This window comes from Grammomys surdaster, unplaced genomic scaffold (assembly GCF_004785775.1).
Source record: "Grammomys surdaster isolate TR1022 unplaced genomic scaffold, NIH_TR_1.0 191, whole genome shotgun sequence".
In the NCBI taxonomy this organism is placed as follows: domain Eukaryota; kingdom Metazoa; phylum Chordata; class Mammalia; order Rodentia; family Muridae; genus Grammomys; species Grammomys surdaster.
Window position 1 is genome coordinate 17,169,746 of NW_021604636.1, and position 16,420 is coordinate 17,186,165.

The following is a 16,420-nucleotide window of genomic DNA, read 5'->3' on the forward strand; positions in this document are numbered from 1 at the left end:
ATTATTGGTAGTCTTATGATTGCATGTAACCTTTTACTAACTTTCCTATTGTTTTGTGGAGGACAAACCATTTACAACTATTTAGGTTATAGGTGCTTTCAATGACACTTGGTAGAGAAATGTTACAGAATAGTAAAATATACTGAAATATAAAGAGTACAAAAGACAATAGTTTAAACTGTAATGTAGAGAAAGCTTTAGGATTGCTTCCAACATTTATTAAAAGTTTAGGTAGAGCCGGGCGGTGGTGGCGCACACCTTTAATCCCAGCACTTGGGAGGCAGAGGCAGGCGGATTTCTGAGTTCGAGGCTGGCCTGGTCTACAGAGTAAGTTCCAGGACAGCCCGGGTTACACAGAGAAACCTTGTCTCGAAAAACCAAAAAAAAAAAAAAGTTTAGGTAAATTGTTAAGATTTGCCATTAGACTTAGACATAGTGGGTTGTATATATTTAAACCTTTTAGCTATAGAGTCATTTATTTGTTTGTATTTGTTCTTAGCATTTATGATTTTGAAAAAGAATAGCTTCATTTTATCTTTTCCATATTAATCATTTTACATATTTTTATATTTAGTTATTAAATCATGCTTTGAAAGAACTCATGGAAATAGGAGAAGTGAGTGAAAATGTGTTACAAGTTCACTTAAATGGTGAGTTTATCATTGTTTTTCAATTAAGAATCAATGTAGGCTACTTAGGTTTGCATATGATGATAATAAATTCATTTGTGTTTTAAGTCTGTCTAAATATTACATATTAAAAACTGTATGCCAGTTTAATAGCTTTTAGAAATTAAAGGAAAATGTATAGGGTAAAAGTATATATTTTCAAACAATTTTTTTCTTAAATAGTGTCATCTCCAAGGAATGATTCTCTGATTGCCATATTTTTAGAAGAAGTAACATGAACTAGCAGACTGATTATATTCTTTCTAGTTAAACTTTTAAAAGCACTAGAAAATATATTTATTTGTAAAATTGTCTGTATCAAATACTTGCTTTATTTTATTTAGACACCACTAATTATACTGTTTCAGGACTGCTGCAGACAAATGAAAAAATTGCTCTGAAAGAGATCACAAGACAATTAAATCTAGAAAATGTAGTTGGAGATAAAGTTTTTGTAAGTATCATTTCAGATATTTTATTTCTGTAAGGTTAGGAGAGTCGTTTTAGAAAGTTATATATATGTACACACACACGTATTAGAAATTGATGTAAGATATTTGTTAGGAAAAGATTTAATGTATGAGGATACATTTAGTCATCAAGCTTTTATTTTGGTGGTTTTTATATTTTTTTATGTTTTATTTAAGTAAAAGTTTTTTTTTTAAATCAAGGCTTGTGAAGTAGCATGAGCATATTGGGTAATATTCTGAATTTAAAAATGGCATAGAGGGTTGACTCATTTGTTGCTATGATTTGATTTCCTGGTGATAATATTAGACTCTCAGGTCAATGAATGTCTCTCAATATCAGATTCTTTACTAAGTAGACCTATTTTTTGTATTTCACAAGATTATTCTAAACAAGGGAAGTATACTGCCTCTTGATTAAATACTCTGCTGGATGCTAATATGCTGTATGAATATCTATTATTTCATGTCCATCAGTTACAGTATGCTGAAGTCTTAAAGCACTGATAGGGCTTCATAATGATTTGAAGTGTTCGAAATGTCTCATTAAACTGTTTACAGTTAACATACATGACCTGAAGAAAACATGAGTAATCCATGTCCTAATCTAATATCCAGAGACTCCATGTACAGATGAGATACACATAACCTGAGTCCATTTTCTGTCCACTGTTGTTCCAGCAGTACTGTCATTCCTATCTTACCGCTCTTTACTCTAGCTACAGTGATCTGAACACAGCTGTGTGCACTTCTAGTATCTAGGAATTGCATTCTTTAAATTAGCAGCAAAAGGTTGAACCAACCATATTTTCTCCTTTCCTGCTCTACAAACTGTTGGGAAATAAAGTCAGAATGTCCCTTTTATAAATACTATGTTCAACAAGAATTCCTATTAAACTCCATGTGGCTTTTAATTTCCAAATTATCTGGGGCGTTAATTCTAATGTTACTAAATGGATATATTGGTACTATATTTGTATAAATTAATGAGAGAGACAGTTGTATTATGATGTCATTCTAATCATGGCTATTGTGGTTATCATGACAGTCAATCTTTCATATATTTAGGTCTTATAGCTGTGTATGCAACCAATAGCAAACTGAAGATATTCAAGGAAACAAAATTGCATTTATGTTGAACTTGTATACACTTCGTATTTTGTTGTTATAGTTTTAAATAATCTATTAGAGTTAATAAATAATAGCTAGATAATGTTTTTAGATTGCTTTCTGTTTCTGTAATAAATATAGTAATCAAAACCAATCTGGTGATAACGGGGTTAATTATCTGGCTAACTGCTTCCAGATTACAGGAACTCAAGCAGGAGCAGGGGTTGGAATCATGGAGGAACTCTGCTTATTTGCTTGCTCAGCTACCTTTCTTATACAGCTCAGGCCCATCTGCCCAGGATTAGTACTGCTCACTGTGAGCTGGGCCCCCTATATAAATTAGCAGTCGAGAAAGTGCCTTACAAACTTGCTTATAGGCCAGTCTGATGAAAGCAGTTCTTCAGTCAAGATTTTCTCTTCCTGCATCTGTGTAGATTTTGATCAAATAGGCAAATACTAAATAGGACAGATAGTATTACACTCTATTAAGGTATTGAGAGTAATATAGAGGTAATGGACTATGGTGTGAAATTAATTTGTAAATACTATACTATTTCATTTAGCAGGATTGATGAGTTATAGATTTTTTATTCTTGTGTATGAAAAGGGGTCTGAGATTCAATCCTCCATAATAACAAGGGATGGCTGTTAAAAGATTATTAGCTTATAATCTCTTTTTTGGAGATTAGGTCTTTAAGGTGTAAAGACTAGTTAGTTTGCCTGAGCTCATAGGTTTGTGAAGTCTGGACATGAAGAACAAAAGTCACTTAAGCCAGAACTTTACTGTGTTCTCAGTCTTTGAGTAAATATATTTTATAGGTACATCATGCAGATATATATGTATATATATGTATGTATGTATGTATATATATATACATACATATATTATATACATACATATGCATACATAAATGTATGTATATACATGTATATATACACACACACACACATACTTTTTCATATATATTCATATATATTTGAATAAGTGTGTGCATACTTTATGATGAGCTATAATGGACTATTGAAAAAACCAGAAGACAAAATATCTTTGAATAAGCAACTGACTGCTGATTTCCAAACAGGTTATCCCTACGGAGGCAGTGTTAGTGACTTGTTAGTAAATTGTGTTTCCTCATTCTTGGTAGTAGTACTTATGTCACAGTGTATGATGACTATTGTGTGTGGATGCACTTAAATCATGCTGGGCTGGTGATACAGCTCTGCAGGTGGACACACTTTGCTACCTAGCTTGACCCACTTAAAGGTAGAAGGAGAGAATTAACTCCTGCAACTTATCCTCCAAATGTACATTGTGCTATACAAACACACAAAAAAAGTGTAAAAAAACATAAACATGTTTATGCTATATCAGGTTCTTTCTGGAAAAGAAAAAAAAAACTATTGTGTTTCGTTTCTCTTTTTATAGCTCCTTAAATTTAAAGTTGACTTTTTCCTTAAAATATATGATTGAGAGGATGGATACATTCAGCAGTAAGGTGCACTTAATGCTCTTCCAGAAGAGCTGAGTTTGGTTACAAATACCTGTGTCAGGTGGTTCATAACTGTTTTCTAAATCCAGGTCAGGGAGCCAATACCTGTGGCCTCTGCACTCAGCATGTACATACCCACATGCAGACAGACATTCTCTCAAAATGTTTAAGTTTTGTCCAAAAATACTTTAGATATATTGCAAAGAAACAGGTAATGTGGTAAACACAAATTCCTAAATAGGCATTCTTTTGTAGACAATTTATGTTTAATATTTTAAGCAAATTCCCCTTTTCTTTTTTGATCTGATTTTAATCCATAATAATTTTTTTTGGTGGTGCAAATTAATTTGAGACTGGGAGGAATATGTTGTGTTTAAAGCTACAAAGTGGAATATAGTTCTAATCCTCAGCTATATTTAGAATCTAGCAATCCTCCAGAAACTACATTGTTATCTAACATTTCTACCAGTATTATCCAGAAAATATGAAACTTCACACATTTAACATAGTATTGTCGTTTTTATTGTTTCCCTTTCTCTCCTTTTGTATTTAAGTTATGGATAATTAATGCAAATATTCAACTGAGTATCTATTCAATGTCTAATTTCTTAGTAAAAACGATGCATAGGTGTGTTCTTTTTATAAATAATAGTCATCCTTATTTATTTTATTAAACTCTGATCTTATCTATTTTTGTTATGCAGGGAAGCTTTGCGGAAAACCTTTCATTTCTTCTGGAAGCTTTGCAAAAAGGTACATGTTTAGGATACTTAATTTTACTTCAGTCTTTTCTGATTATTTGAGTATTAAAAATTTTTACCAAAAAATAAGCAAAAAGAAAGAAAAAGGTATGGGAATTAAACTAAATGATTTAATTAAATAATTAAGCTAATGGCCACTGTAATGATTCTCTCAGAATATGATTTTTTTCAGGGATAAAATCGGTGTCAGTGAGATGGCTCAGCATGTAATAAGCACTTGCCACACAAGCATGGCAACCTGAGTTTGCTACTCGAGCCCAAGATGTGAGGTTGCCTTCTGACTTCCACACATTCACCATAACACACTAGAGCATGTACACAAAGACATCATTCAACACACTAATAATAAATTCAAATTTAAAAAGCTAAAATTACCTATAATCACAGCACTTAGGAACTCAAGATAGGAAGAAATGAGACTATGTCTCAGACATCAAGAATAAAATAATTTTTTTCCTGTTACTTGGTAATTATGGTTGTCTTGAATTCTATTATAGAAACATGCTATAGAAGTTATATGCTTTTGTTTTATAACAAGGAAGAAATGTTTAAAAGATTATTCATGTATTTTTCTTGGTAAGTTTTAATAGGTAGAATTGTAGATTAAAAAGTACCGGGTTGAAAAAATTATTGCATCATTATCTTTGAAACATGTTTGAGAGTACTTTTTATCCAGAGTACAAAAACAATTACAAAATTTTATCTTTGGCTAACTCATAGAAAAGAATCTGCATCAGTTTTGTTTCTATAATTATTTTTGTTTAATTTGCCTGACTTTGTGGTGATGGCCATTCATTTGATGTTTTGACTGACTATTATTATTTCCTGTTGATTCTTCATCCTATTTTGGTGATATTTGTCTCATACATATTTATAGAACTTGTTGTACTCTGTTGCCTTCAGTATTGTTTGTACTTGTTGACTAAATAGAAGTGTTAAATTTTTACATAATTCATTTTATCTTGAAGGTATTTATTTCTCCTTTAAAGAATATAAACTCAGCAGTATTCCGATTTAATATACACACATACTTGTGTGTGAGTGTGTGTGTGTGTGTGTGTGTGTATTGATTGATTATTTCTGTAACAGCTGAGTTGCAATTTCCCCTTCCTCTCTTTCCAGTTCTTCCCTCTTCCTTCCCCTTCCCCAGATTGTCCTCTCCTCCATTTCTCTTTAAAAAAGGGGAGGCCTCCCAAGGATATTAACCCACCTTGGCATATCAATTTCTGAAGCTGACTCTTAAACTCCTTATTATCCAGTGTCTACCTTCCAGATTGCTGGGATTACTTGTACATGTCAACAAAGCCACAGATATATTTTTATATGCAGTGATTTGACTTGGAATAAACTGTTTTCCCCAATGTGAATAGCCATATTATACAAATACTTTTTTCTGTACTAGTTCCTAATTCTGTTTGGTTTTAGTGCTTTGTTGTTTGTTTGTTTGTTTGTTTTTGCCAAAATTATATCTTTACTCTCAGGTCATTTTGTTTTCTTATTGGGATAAATCTCTTATTCTTTGCTTGAAAGGTCCTACATAAATGTAAATTATGTATTCTTAAAGTTTTAATTATTTTTCTATTAAAATAGTTTCCATCAAAAGTTTCCATTCAGTGTAGAGAGAAAATATATTGAGGCCTACTGAATATTTCCTCCTGAATGAAATGTTAAAACTTGTATTAAAAAAGAATTATAGTGGATGTTCTTGTTTTATTTTGTTTTTTTTTTAACTATACTTTATATTCTAGTTTATGTTTGTAGAGAAAACTTAAATGGGAAAGTACATCTTTCATTTCTGCTAGCTAAATATGTCTTCTATGAAACAGTTTTCATTCATTAGTTACTCCTAGAGTGTTGATATTTGATAGTATTGAAAAATTAGCATTGTAATTATTAAGGAACTACTACATTTACATAATCATAACACTATGTTGCAAAATACTTTTATGAATTTTTTTCATCAAACTTCTAGACTCTTGTAATTAGACTATAAACTGCTTTCCAGCAGCAATGGCCATCTTTGTCCTGTGGATAACTTTTTATGTATAAGTAAGCCTATATGTGTAAATCCCCTGCCCAGAGTAACTTACCAATGTGTGTTGACTTGGAATTTAGACTGAAATGTAACATTTTAAAAATATAAGAAAATCTGATGTAATTTCTTGTTAATCTAAAACTCAATTTTTTTTTTTTTAGGTGACCGGACTAGCAGTTGCCCAGTGATCTTCATCCTGGATGAATTTGATCTTTTCACTCATCAGAAAAACCAAACACTCCTTTATAATCTTTTTGACATTTCTCAATCTGCACAGACACCAGTATCAGTTATTGGCCTTACATGTAGATTGGTAAGTGTGTGTAGATTTGAAAAATTCAAACTTAATTATACTGACATAAGCCATTTAGTTTAAAATATTTTGAGATCTGTTCTTTATACATTAATCCTGTTTTCAGTTGAGGTAAACAAGAAAAGATTGCTACGTATTTTATAAGATATGATTCTAGTCCTACCAGTGATGTCATGGAATAAAACAAATACTAATAAGTGAGATTTCTATCCTCTGTTCAAGTAAAGGAACGGTTATGTAATATCCGTAATATTCTATACAAATTGGTAATACATTTTACTTTCTCATATAAGATTATTTTTATAATTTGGAATAAGTTACTAAGATTTTATCTCCGTAAATTCTATAGATTTTTTTATCAGCAGTAGAATGAATTCTTGCTGTGGCATAGATTTTTAAATGGTTTCACCTGAATTCCAAGTAATAAATTTTAGACACCTACATGAGTCTTTTTGTGCTTATCATTTTTGTTGTTTTTGTCCAATCCTGAGAACTGAACCTAGGACATCACACATAGTAGGCAAGCACTTTTCCCACTGAACTGTAGTAACTGTTTTGATAGAGATGTTCACTCTGCTCAGACTGTCCTTTAACTTATTGTGAATCTCAGAAAGATCTTGGTATACTTCATATGCTTTGAGATCATTCTTTTATATTTATTTATCATTGATATTCTGTATTTATCTTTCCCCCAAACTAGAAGCTATTACCAGGCTAAAAGAAACACTTCTTTCTTTAAAGAAAGGGCTAGGGAAATGAGGCTGAGCAGAAGGCTTAGTGACTTTAAGACCTGCTGGTCAAATGTTAAGACAAAGTTCAAATCCCCAGAATATACTTACTTTACCTAAAGGGCATGAGTATGACAGCCCACTTGCAAGTGCAGAACTTTAAGACCTACAATGTATCTCTGGAGCAAGCTATCTGACCAAACTAGCCTAGTTGGTGGATTTGTGGGTTAAATTGAGAAACTGCCTCAGTGAACAAGAAAGATGGAAAGCCATGATGAATACTCTTGAGTTCAAACTCAGACCTCCACACATACATACATACCCATATATATGTAAAGCGTGCCACCACATACACATAAGAAAATAATCTTTTGGGTGAAAATAACATGGAAGATTTGAATTCAAACTTCAGCAGTCATAGATGTAGGTCACTGTAAACCAAGCACTGGGGAGGTGGAAACAGGAGAATGTCTCTGCCTTCTTAGCTAGCCTATCTAGCTAAATAAGCAAGCCTCAGGTTCATGAGAGTCTTGCTGTTTGTCTTTTTTTGTATGTGTAGGTAATAGGTATGTCCACATGCATGTACTATGGCATGTATGTGGACAACAGAGTAACTTGTAGGAGTCACTTTTCTCAATTGACCATGTGAGTCCTGGGTATTAAGTGCCCTTACCTACTGATCTGGATCGCTGTCCCTGAGGAACCCTGTCTTAAAAACTAAACTGGAGAGCAATTGAGGATAATACCCAGTCTAAACCTCTGGTCTCACATATACACTCCATATACAAACATTCATGAGTAGCTTATGCATATGTCTCTAATTCTGTAGTTCTATCATGTCAAATCATGCTCATATATTTATGGAAGTATATATAGAAAAACCAAAGCATAGGTATAAACAGTTGCTATGTCAGCAAGAAACCCTCCTTTGTAAAAAGTAGTTTTTTAACTTTTGTCATTACTGACTACCACCAGAGCAGCTTCTATGTTCCCTCTTTTCTCTATTCTCAGATGCAAGATTTTTTTCTTTGCAATTCCTTCTTGATTTGGAAGGTACATGCTGTAATGGACATGTGACTGCCCAATGACACCTTGGAGGAGTTGGATCGCCCTCCTTCTAATGTATAGGTTCCAGGGATTGAATACAAGTCCTCAGCCTTGACTTCAGTGGCCTTTTCACTCGTAGGTAGCAGTCTTCCCAGGACCCAAGTACAGTTTCTTAATCTTTGCCTAGAGTTTGCTTTATTAATAGTTGCCTTTCCACTACTTATTTATACTAGTAGCTTACAACTTCTCTGTAGTAGAAAATAAATGAGCATGTATACAAAATTTAGATCTTTGAGTCGTATCACTATAATTCAGCTGTTGTTCACTATGAAACTATTAAAAATATTTTAGGAAAAATTTGTTTTCCTCTCTTGAATCCACACCACTATAAGTCTTTGCTCTTTCACTTCCTAAATAACCTATGATTACTTAAATTTTTCATGCGTATCAGGGCTTATTAACCTTTTTGCTTGTTTTTTATTATAAAGATTCAAGTAAAAATATACATTTTCTGGAGCCACTATCTTTTTAGAAAAGAAAATTTTATTGTAGAAAATACCAATACTTGGAGATAGTAGTATAATTAGGCTGGCTCTCCTGCATTTATTCTGTAATTTTAGTAGTTATCACAAAATGATCTAATCTGTATCTGTCTTTCCTATAAAATCTTGAGGTAAAACAATAATAGTTTCATCTCATGATTATGTTTTTCAGTTTATTTTAAGAAGATGAGAACTTCTCATAGTTTATTTTCATGTATTTACACCTTTAAAATAAACAATAATTGGATGGAGAAATGACTCAGCCATTAAGAGCACTTGTTCTTATTGGAAGGGACGAGAATTCAGTTCTCAGTACTGGTTCCTTCCACTGATCAAATTAGCTTAATACTATTTGTAGTTCAGCGAATAGAATTTTGCTGTGTTATATATCGTATTTCTTAAGGCTCTTAAAAATCATGAAGATCTCTGAATTTTTGTTAATGCTATTAAGTTTCATTGCATTTTGTTACCTCAGATTTTTATGTGATTGTTTTTTTATAGGCTATGCAGAATACCATATTAGTGTGCTTAATGTCACTGACCGTCTCTGTTTAGAAACAGTAACTGTTTGAATGTCCTTAGTAGGTTTGGGAATGTTAGCACATGATAATGGGGCTAGAACGCAGTTACGAGATACTGGTGCCTAGGAATTATTTAGTTCAGTAGTTATCAGTTTGTGGGTGACAACCCGTTTAGGGGTTGAACAGCACTTCCACAGGGATCAAAGTGGTAACCTGAGACCATCCTGCATATCAGATACTTGTATTATAATTCATAACAGTAGCAAAATTACAGTTAGGAAGTAGTAACGAAAATAATTTTATGGTTGGGGTTTCATCACAACATGAGGAACTATATTAAAGGGTCACAGCATTTGTAAGCTTGAGAACCACTGATTCAGTTCCCCTCCAATTAAAATACTCTTGTAGATTATAAATGTTACTAGTTACAAGCTGTAGTCAGCTTCTTCTCTAACAGCATTTTTTTTCAACATGCATTTTATATGGATTTCATTTTTGTTTTCAAGGATATTTTGGAACTCTTAGAAAAGAGAGTGAAGTCAAGATTCTCTCACCGGCAGATACATTTAATGAATTCTTTTGATTTTCCACAATATTTGAAAATATTTAAAGAACAATTATCTCTACCTGCAGAATTCCCAGATAAGGTTTTTGCTGAGAGATGGAATGAGAATGCTCATGTAAGTTGAAAACAAAATCACAAAGCAATGTATATCTTTACATGTTACTAAGGGAACACAAATTACAAACTTTTTCTTATTTAAGAATAATAGAATATTTTGTCTCCTAAAATATCTCTTCAGAAGAACTTCAGGTTAAACCTTAAAACTCTTGTCAGTAATTGAAGTTTTTATCTATACCTGGTTTACATTTTGGATAAATTTTTAGTAAATTTGCATAGCTTAAATTTTCTATATTTTGGCAAGAAACCATATTGATATTTCATACTTAGTTCTATATATGTTTTTATTTTCAGATCTATAAATGACTTTTGTTTATTAGCTGATTATTGACTATCAGCATTAGTTTATTAAGAGACTGTTTAGGCTGTGGTGCCTCTCTTATGTATACTAGGCAACCAGACAACCATACCTTACTTGCAAACTAAATTTTGTTTTACACAGGTTCAATGGTTAGATATGATTTCTTTCTATGTTTAACTTTGTTCTGATTTATAATTCCCTACCTATAATTATTGCTGTAAAACATACATAGGAATATCTATTTGTATGTATTGTATTAGTCACTGTTATATTGATGTGAAGAGACACCATGACCAAGTCAACTTTTTCAAAGAAACTATTTAATTGGAAGCTATATTACTGTTTCAGAGGAGTATTTTATTATCATTACAGCAGGGAGTATGGACACAAGCATGTATGGTGCTAGAGAAGTAGCTGTGAGCCACATCCTGATCCACAAGCAGAGGCCGAGAGAGACTGAGCCTGTCAGGGGCTTGTGAAACCTCACAGCCCACTCACTCCCAGTGACACACTTCCTCCAACAAGGCCACAGCTCCTAATCCTTCTAATCCTTTCAAACAGTTCCACTTCTTGATGATTAAACAATCAAATATATGAGCCTATAAGAACCATTCTTATTCAGACCATCACAAAAGTTCCACCTCATTAAACTAACTAATCTAGATAATCCTTTTCAGGAATGTACCAGAGTCTATCCTAATCTAGATAATTTCTCATTAACAAGTCAACAGTCAATATTATCCATCACAACTATTGTATATACTCCAATAGATTGTATATTAAGATGTATAATATTCTTAATTTTAAGAATAATTAGTTTGAGTCTTCCCTTCCACCAGACTAATCTTTCATAGGACTCAGGAGATTGTTAACTAGGCAAGTTTTCTCTGACACTATGTCTTATTCAAGATATCTTTGGAGCATGTTCTTGTAATTGCTATTTTACATTGTTCTTTTTCTTGGTCTCTGGCCACTTTACTTCTCAGTGCCCTCCTGGCCTTCATTCCCTTTATATAGCTCTTCAGCTAATTAATCGTCTTATTCTGTCATGTTTTTGAGAGATTTAATGCATTTCTTCCTTTGCATTTAAATGTCTGCTTTCCCATTGATTTTACTATTTCCGTGCCTATTTACTCTATTTTCCTATGGTGACTTTACAGCCAAGGCCATCATCAATATATGTTATATTGTGAGTCTCTATAACTATATATATATTAAACCCATGAGCCCTACATTGTGAGGTGCAGCCACAAATGAAAATAATGACACTTGTACTGTACATATATAGGTTTTTATTTGTTATTCCCTTAATTCAGTATAATAATGACCTAGATCTGTTATAATAAAACACTAAGACCAAAACCAACTTGAGATGATGAGGGTTTACATGGCTTACAGGTTAGAGTCCATCATTGGGAAGCCAAGACAGGAACCTGAAGGCAGGAAGTGAAGTGAAAGCTATGAAAGAATGTTTTTTACTAGCTTTTTCAGTTTACTTTATTATACAACACAGGACTACCTGCTCAGACATGGTTCAACCCACAGTGGTTTAGGCCCTCCCACTTCAATCATTAATCAAAAAAATGCACCCATAGACATTCTGACAGATTTGATTTGATTTGATGTAGTTACTTAGTTGAGAGCCTGTTTTCCCACTGGACTTTAGTTTGTATCTAGTTGGCAAAATTACTAATCTACACAAAAAGCCATTTACATACATTTACTTTGTGTTAGGTAATATATATAATCCAAAGATATATAGAAATGTACATTGGTATTACATGCAAAATACTGTATGCAAATTACCTTAACTTCTCATATCAGAGAACAGATTTCCCTTCGTTTTGTTTGAGGTATTTCCTTGATTCAGTTCTCCTATAGATGCAGTAATGAATAGAAATAAAGAATGATCAAGATTTCTGTTTAAGCACTAGTGAGTCTTTAGTCTAGATGAATTAAAAAGTATATACTATTTGATGATAGGGTGGCTCAGCTATAGTTTTGTTATCAGGTGTCTATCTGATTGGTCTTAAGCTTCTCACAGTAAAGAATTTAACCAAGACATATACAGCTTAAGAAGACATGTATTTAGCGAAGTAGTCCAGTCTATAGAGACTGGGACATGATGTTTCAAAAAGAATGAGGTAGCAGCAACTCATTGAGTCCTTTCAGGTTTTGTGACTATTTATGGATGGCATGATCATGAGGTAGCATTACTGTCTTCCTCCTGGAAAATCATGGTGAACCAGGTGTCTCTTTAGGTTCTTATTTCCTGTGAGCCTTTAGAAACAACCACATGCCAAGTTTTTTGAGGATGCAAGTCCTTCCTTAGTATGTAAAAGTTCCCTGAGACCTTAGTTTCTGATATGAAGAACTACTTTTAATTTCGAAAGTATAAAATTTCATTTTTAGTGGTAAGAACTACTTTTAATTTCAAGGATGTTTAGCTGCAGAAAAGCATATGTCCATTGGGAAACACCCTTTTCAAGATACAGAGGCAGTCTTCTTGGTTCCTTCTTGCCCATCTGCATCCAAGCAGGGTACTAAGCTACGTAGGTACAACTGCGGGTTTTCTTGTTACCCTAGGTGTGATTCCCTGACTACCTGCTTTTAGTTTTCTTGTTTTACCAGACTTTATAGCCCCTTAACTTAAATGGTACATGGAAGGTGATGATTTCCTTCCTTGTGGCAGTCTTGTAGCTTTAGTGATCAAAGGAGAGCTAGCACTATTAGGGCATGCAGCTCTTAATTTCTTTTCTTAAGACATTCATCTTGTGTTGCCTTGCATGGCTGTGTTTTTTAAATATATTTAAAAAGACTGTCAGTAACATAGCCAGAGACTTTTTCCCTTATGGGTGAGTTTGTGGTGAAGGGGGTTTGGGGAGCTAGCCTCTATGCCATTGCTGATGTTGTAGTGCACTTTTTGTTGGTTTGTTTACTTGCTTACGTGTTTAAGATTAACCTGTAGTTTCAACAAGCCCTTTAAAAGCTATTGAAAATTATATTAAAGTAGAAAATATATTTGCTGAAAATGTAAAATTTCGTTTCAAGAGACAAAAGCTTACTCCCTAAATTTAGATATTTCTGAGGTGAAAGAATCAAGCCCTGGTGTTAAGCTCTAGTAGGAATAAAAACATTTTGTTTTCCTGGGCTTTTTTTTTTTCCTTTTTGTCATTGTTTATGGAGGTTTAGTTCATTTTTATGTTTGTTGGGATTTGTTAATGGTCTTTGATAATTTTTTAAAGATATCATACAATATCCTTCAATCGTATGGTTTTTGTTTTTTGATCTTGTTTCTTTTACAACTCACCTGTCCTAGTTGTGCTACCCACATATTCGGTTGTGGGACCATCTGCTGGAGACTGCCCAGCCTGCCAGGAACAACTCACTACCTCTCCTAGAACCTGTCAACTGTCCTAGCCCCTCAGCCAACACTGGGGCCTCATGAACCCCTTCCCATATTGTGCTATAGTGCTAACAGGCTTGATATTGTCTGGATAACCACAACTGCCATGAGTTAATGAATATGGCATTTCTACTCTGCTCTTCCTTGCCCTTTGGCTCTTAGAATCTTTCCACCTGTCTTCTGAGATGATCTCACTCAGAACTTTGGGAAAGAGTTTTAATATATAGATGCCCCATTTCTGGCCAAATACTAATCAGTCACTTACACTCTGCACTTTGACCAGTTGTGAGTTTCTCCATTAACTACTATCTGCTAAATAAACTTTAAAAAGAGGTCTGAGCACTGTACCAGGTAGGAATTTAGAGGGCAGTTTGATACAGTGTCCATATAGTAGAATAGTCGAGTAGAGCTTTCTAGTCATAGGTTTGGCCATATTTACAGTACTAGGCATGTGCCTCCTGTGGAGAATCTTAACTCTAGTTCATAATACTTGCACACTACTGCTCCCCTGGACATGGCTTGCCATGCTGGTCATTTTGTTGCTGTTTTTATTTCAACTAGTTTAAGGAAAAGGAACCTTTATACCAAGCAGTGGACATTTGAAAAATTATGCCATGTGCTGTTGCATCTTTGCTTGCTTTGTTAAATTCACTCTTTTCATCTGTATTTACCTTCTGTTAAAATCCCAATTCTTTAAAACTGATCCCTTGTTTCTGTATCCATTGGCATCTTAATGTATCTCAAGTTTAGTTTTACAACGTACTTTGTATTGTATCATTGATCATCACTTCCATCTTGAAGCTTCTTTGCTTGTGTGATGGTTAATTTTCATGTCAGTGTGACTAGTTTAGATTGCCATGGAACCATGCTTCTACATAAATCCATGAGGGTATTTCCATAATTGTCCTGAATGTGGGTGTCACCATTTCATGTGCTAAAGTTCCATACTGAATGGAAAGGAAAACATGAGCTAAGAACTAACATTAGTCATCGCCTCCTCCCTGATACAGTGCTTATACACTGGCACATGCTGCTTCAAGCTCCTGTGAGGGTGCCTTCCCCTCCATGTTGGATTATACCCTTCAAAAGTAGGGCCAAAATAAACACTCCCATAAGCTGCTTTATTGTTAGGAATTTTTAACCTATACGGCTGTTTTCTAGATTGCCATGGTCTCTTATACATTCTTCCAGGCTTTAGTGTGTCTTTTTTGATTGCTCCTTTTTCTGTCTACCACTTTATAACTTCTTGACCATAGCTTACTCTGCACAGGCACTCTGCCCGGCCCCACCCCCTACCCCCACCCCCCAGTCTTTTTTTTTTTTTCCTTTTCAATGAAAGCTTCATCAAGCAAGTCTTCTGTAAATGTCTAAATTCTCACCACAGTTGTAATTGGCTCCAGTTAGGTTTTCTTTTTTTTTCCTGTCCTATCCTTTTGCAAGTGGCTGTGCTTAAAGTACATGATGACTCCTTTTTGTTATCACTGTGACATGATTTGTTTCAGCTCATGTTCTTAAAGCTTTTCATAATTTCCCCACTACATTCTTTCTGACTCCACTGGTTTTCTCAAGTATTAGAACTTCTTTTCTCTGCTTTGATTTGTGCTACATTCTGTTCATCTGTCTCACTAGTTTGACTATATAGTTTCTACCTATTAGATTGGAAATTTGGGGTCAAGCTATACTTTCATTGATTTTTGGGTTTTTTTTTTTAGTGTCTCTCTGAAGATTCAACTGTACTTGAAGTTCTACAGAAACATTTCAGTGTCAACAAAAACTTGCAGTCATTACATATGCTATTGGTTTGTATTTTTAAATATATTTTTACCTGATCTATGCAAATAATTATTATATATATTATGTATAAATACGTATTATAGCTATTTTACATATAAAAACTATACATATTAATGAACTAACATGTTTTGATACATTCATACATGTATAATCTGTATTTTTAATATTTTGAAGTGCCTTCCGTTTTCAATAATAGCTAGACTATTTCTACATTTCTACCAATAGTATGTAAGTCAAAAGTACTGCTTATATCTTGATTTGAAATCTTTAAACTTAAAGATGCATTTGGGGGGAAATGCGTCTTTACATTACAAACTTCACATCTTTACATTAGTTATGGTGATATTTAAATATAATACATAGTTTACTCATTGGTTCTTGCTTGGCTATTTCCATTGATATTCTTCTCTAACACGGATCCAGTACGTATTTTAAGTGTATCATACTTAAGCATCCCATTTCCCTTTGAAGCAGTTCATTGTAAATGATAATTTTTAAGTTTCAGGATTAGCATTTTTATTTTTACCAAACAAAGGTGTGATTGGATTTTGTATG

At 33.5% G+C, this 16,420-nt stretch overlaps 1 protein-coding gene across 2 annotated transcripts in view; it reads left to right on the plus strand.

Annotated features, from left to right (window-relative positions):
- The window catches only part of Orc4 (origin recognition complex subunit 4), a 38,526-nt gene that overhangs the window by 15,294 nt on the left and 6,812 nt on the right, over nucleotides 1-16,420 (plus strand). For both annotated transcript variants that reach the window (XM_028769240.1, XM_028769241.1), the window contains 6 exons: nucleotides 575-650; nucleotides 1,037-1,122; nucleotides 4,440-4,488; nucleotides 6,693-6,844; nucleotides 10,189-10,362; nucleotides 15,784-15,870. In XM_028769240.1, coding sequence (XP_028625073.1) covers nucleotides 575-650; nucleotides 1,037-1,122; nucleotides 4,440-4,488; nucleotides 6,693-6,844; nucleotides 10,189-10,362; nucleotides 15,784-15,870 — 624 coding nt within the window. The remainder of the gene's footprint in view (nucleotides 1-574; nucleotides 651-1,036; nucleotides 1,123-4,439; nucleotides 4,489-6,692; nucleotides 6,845-10,188; nucleotides 10,363-15,783; nucleotides 15,871-16,420) is intronic.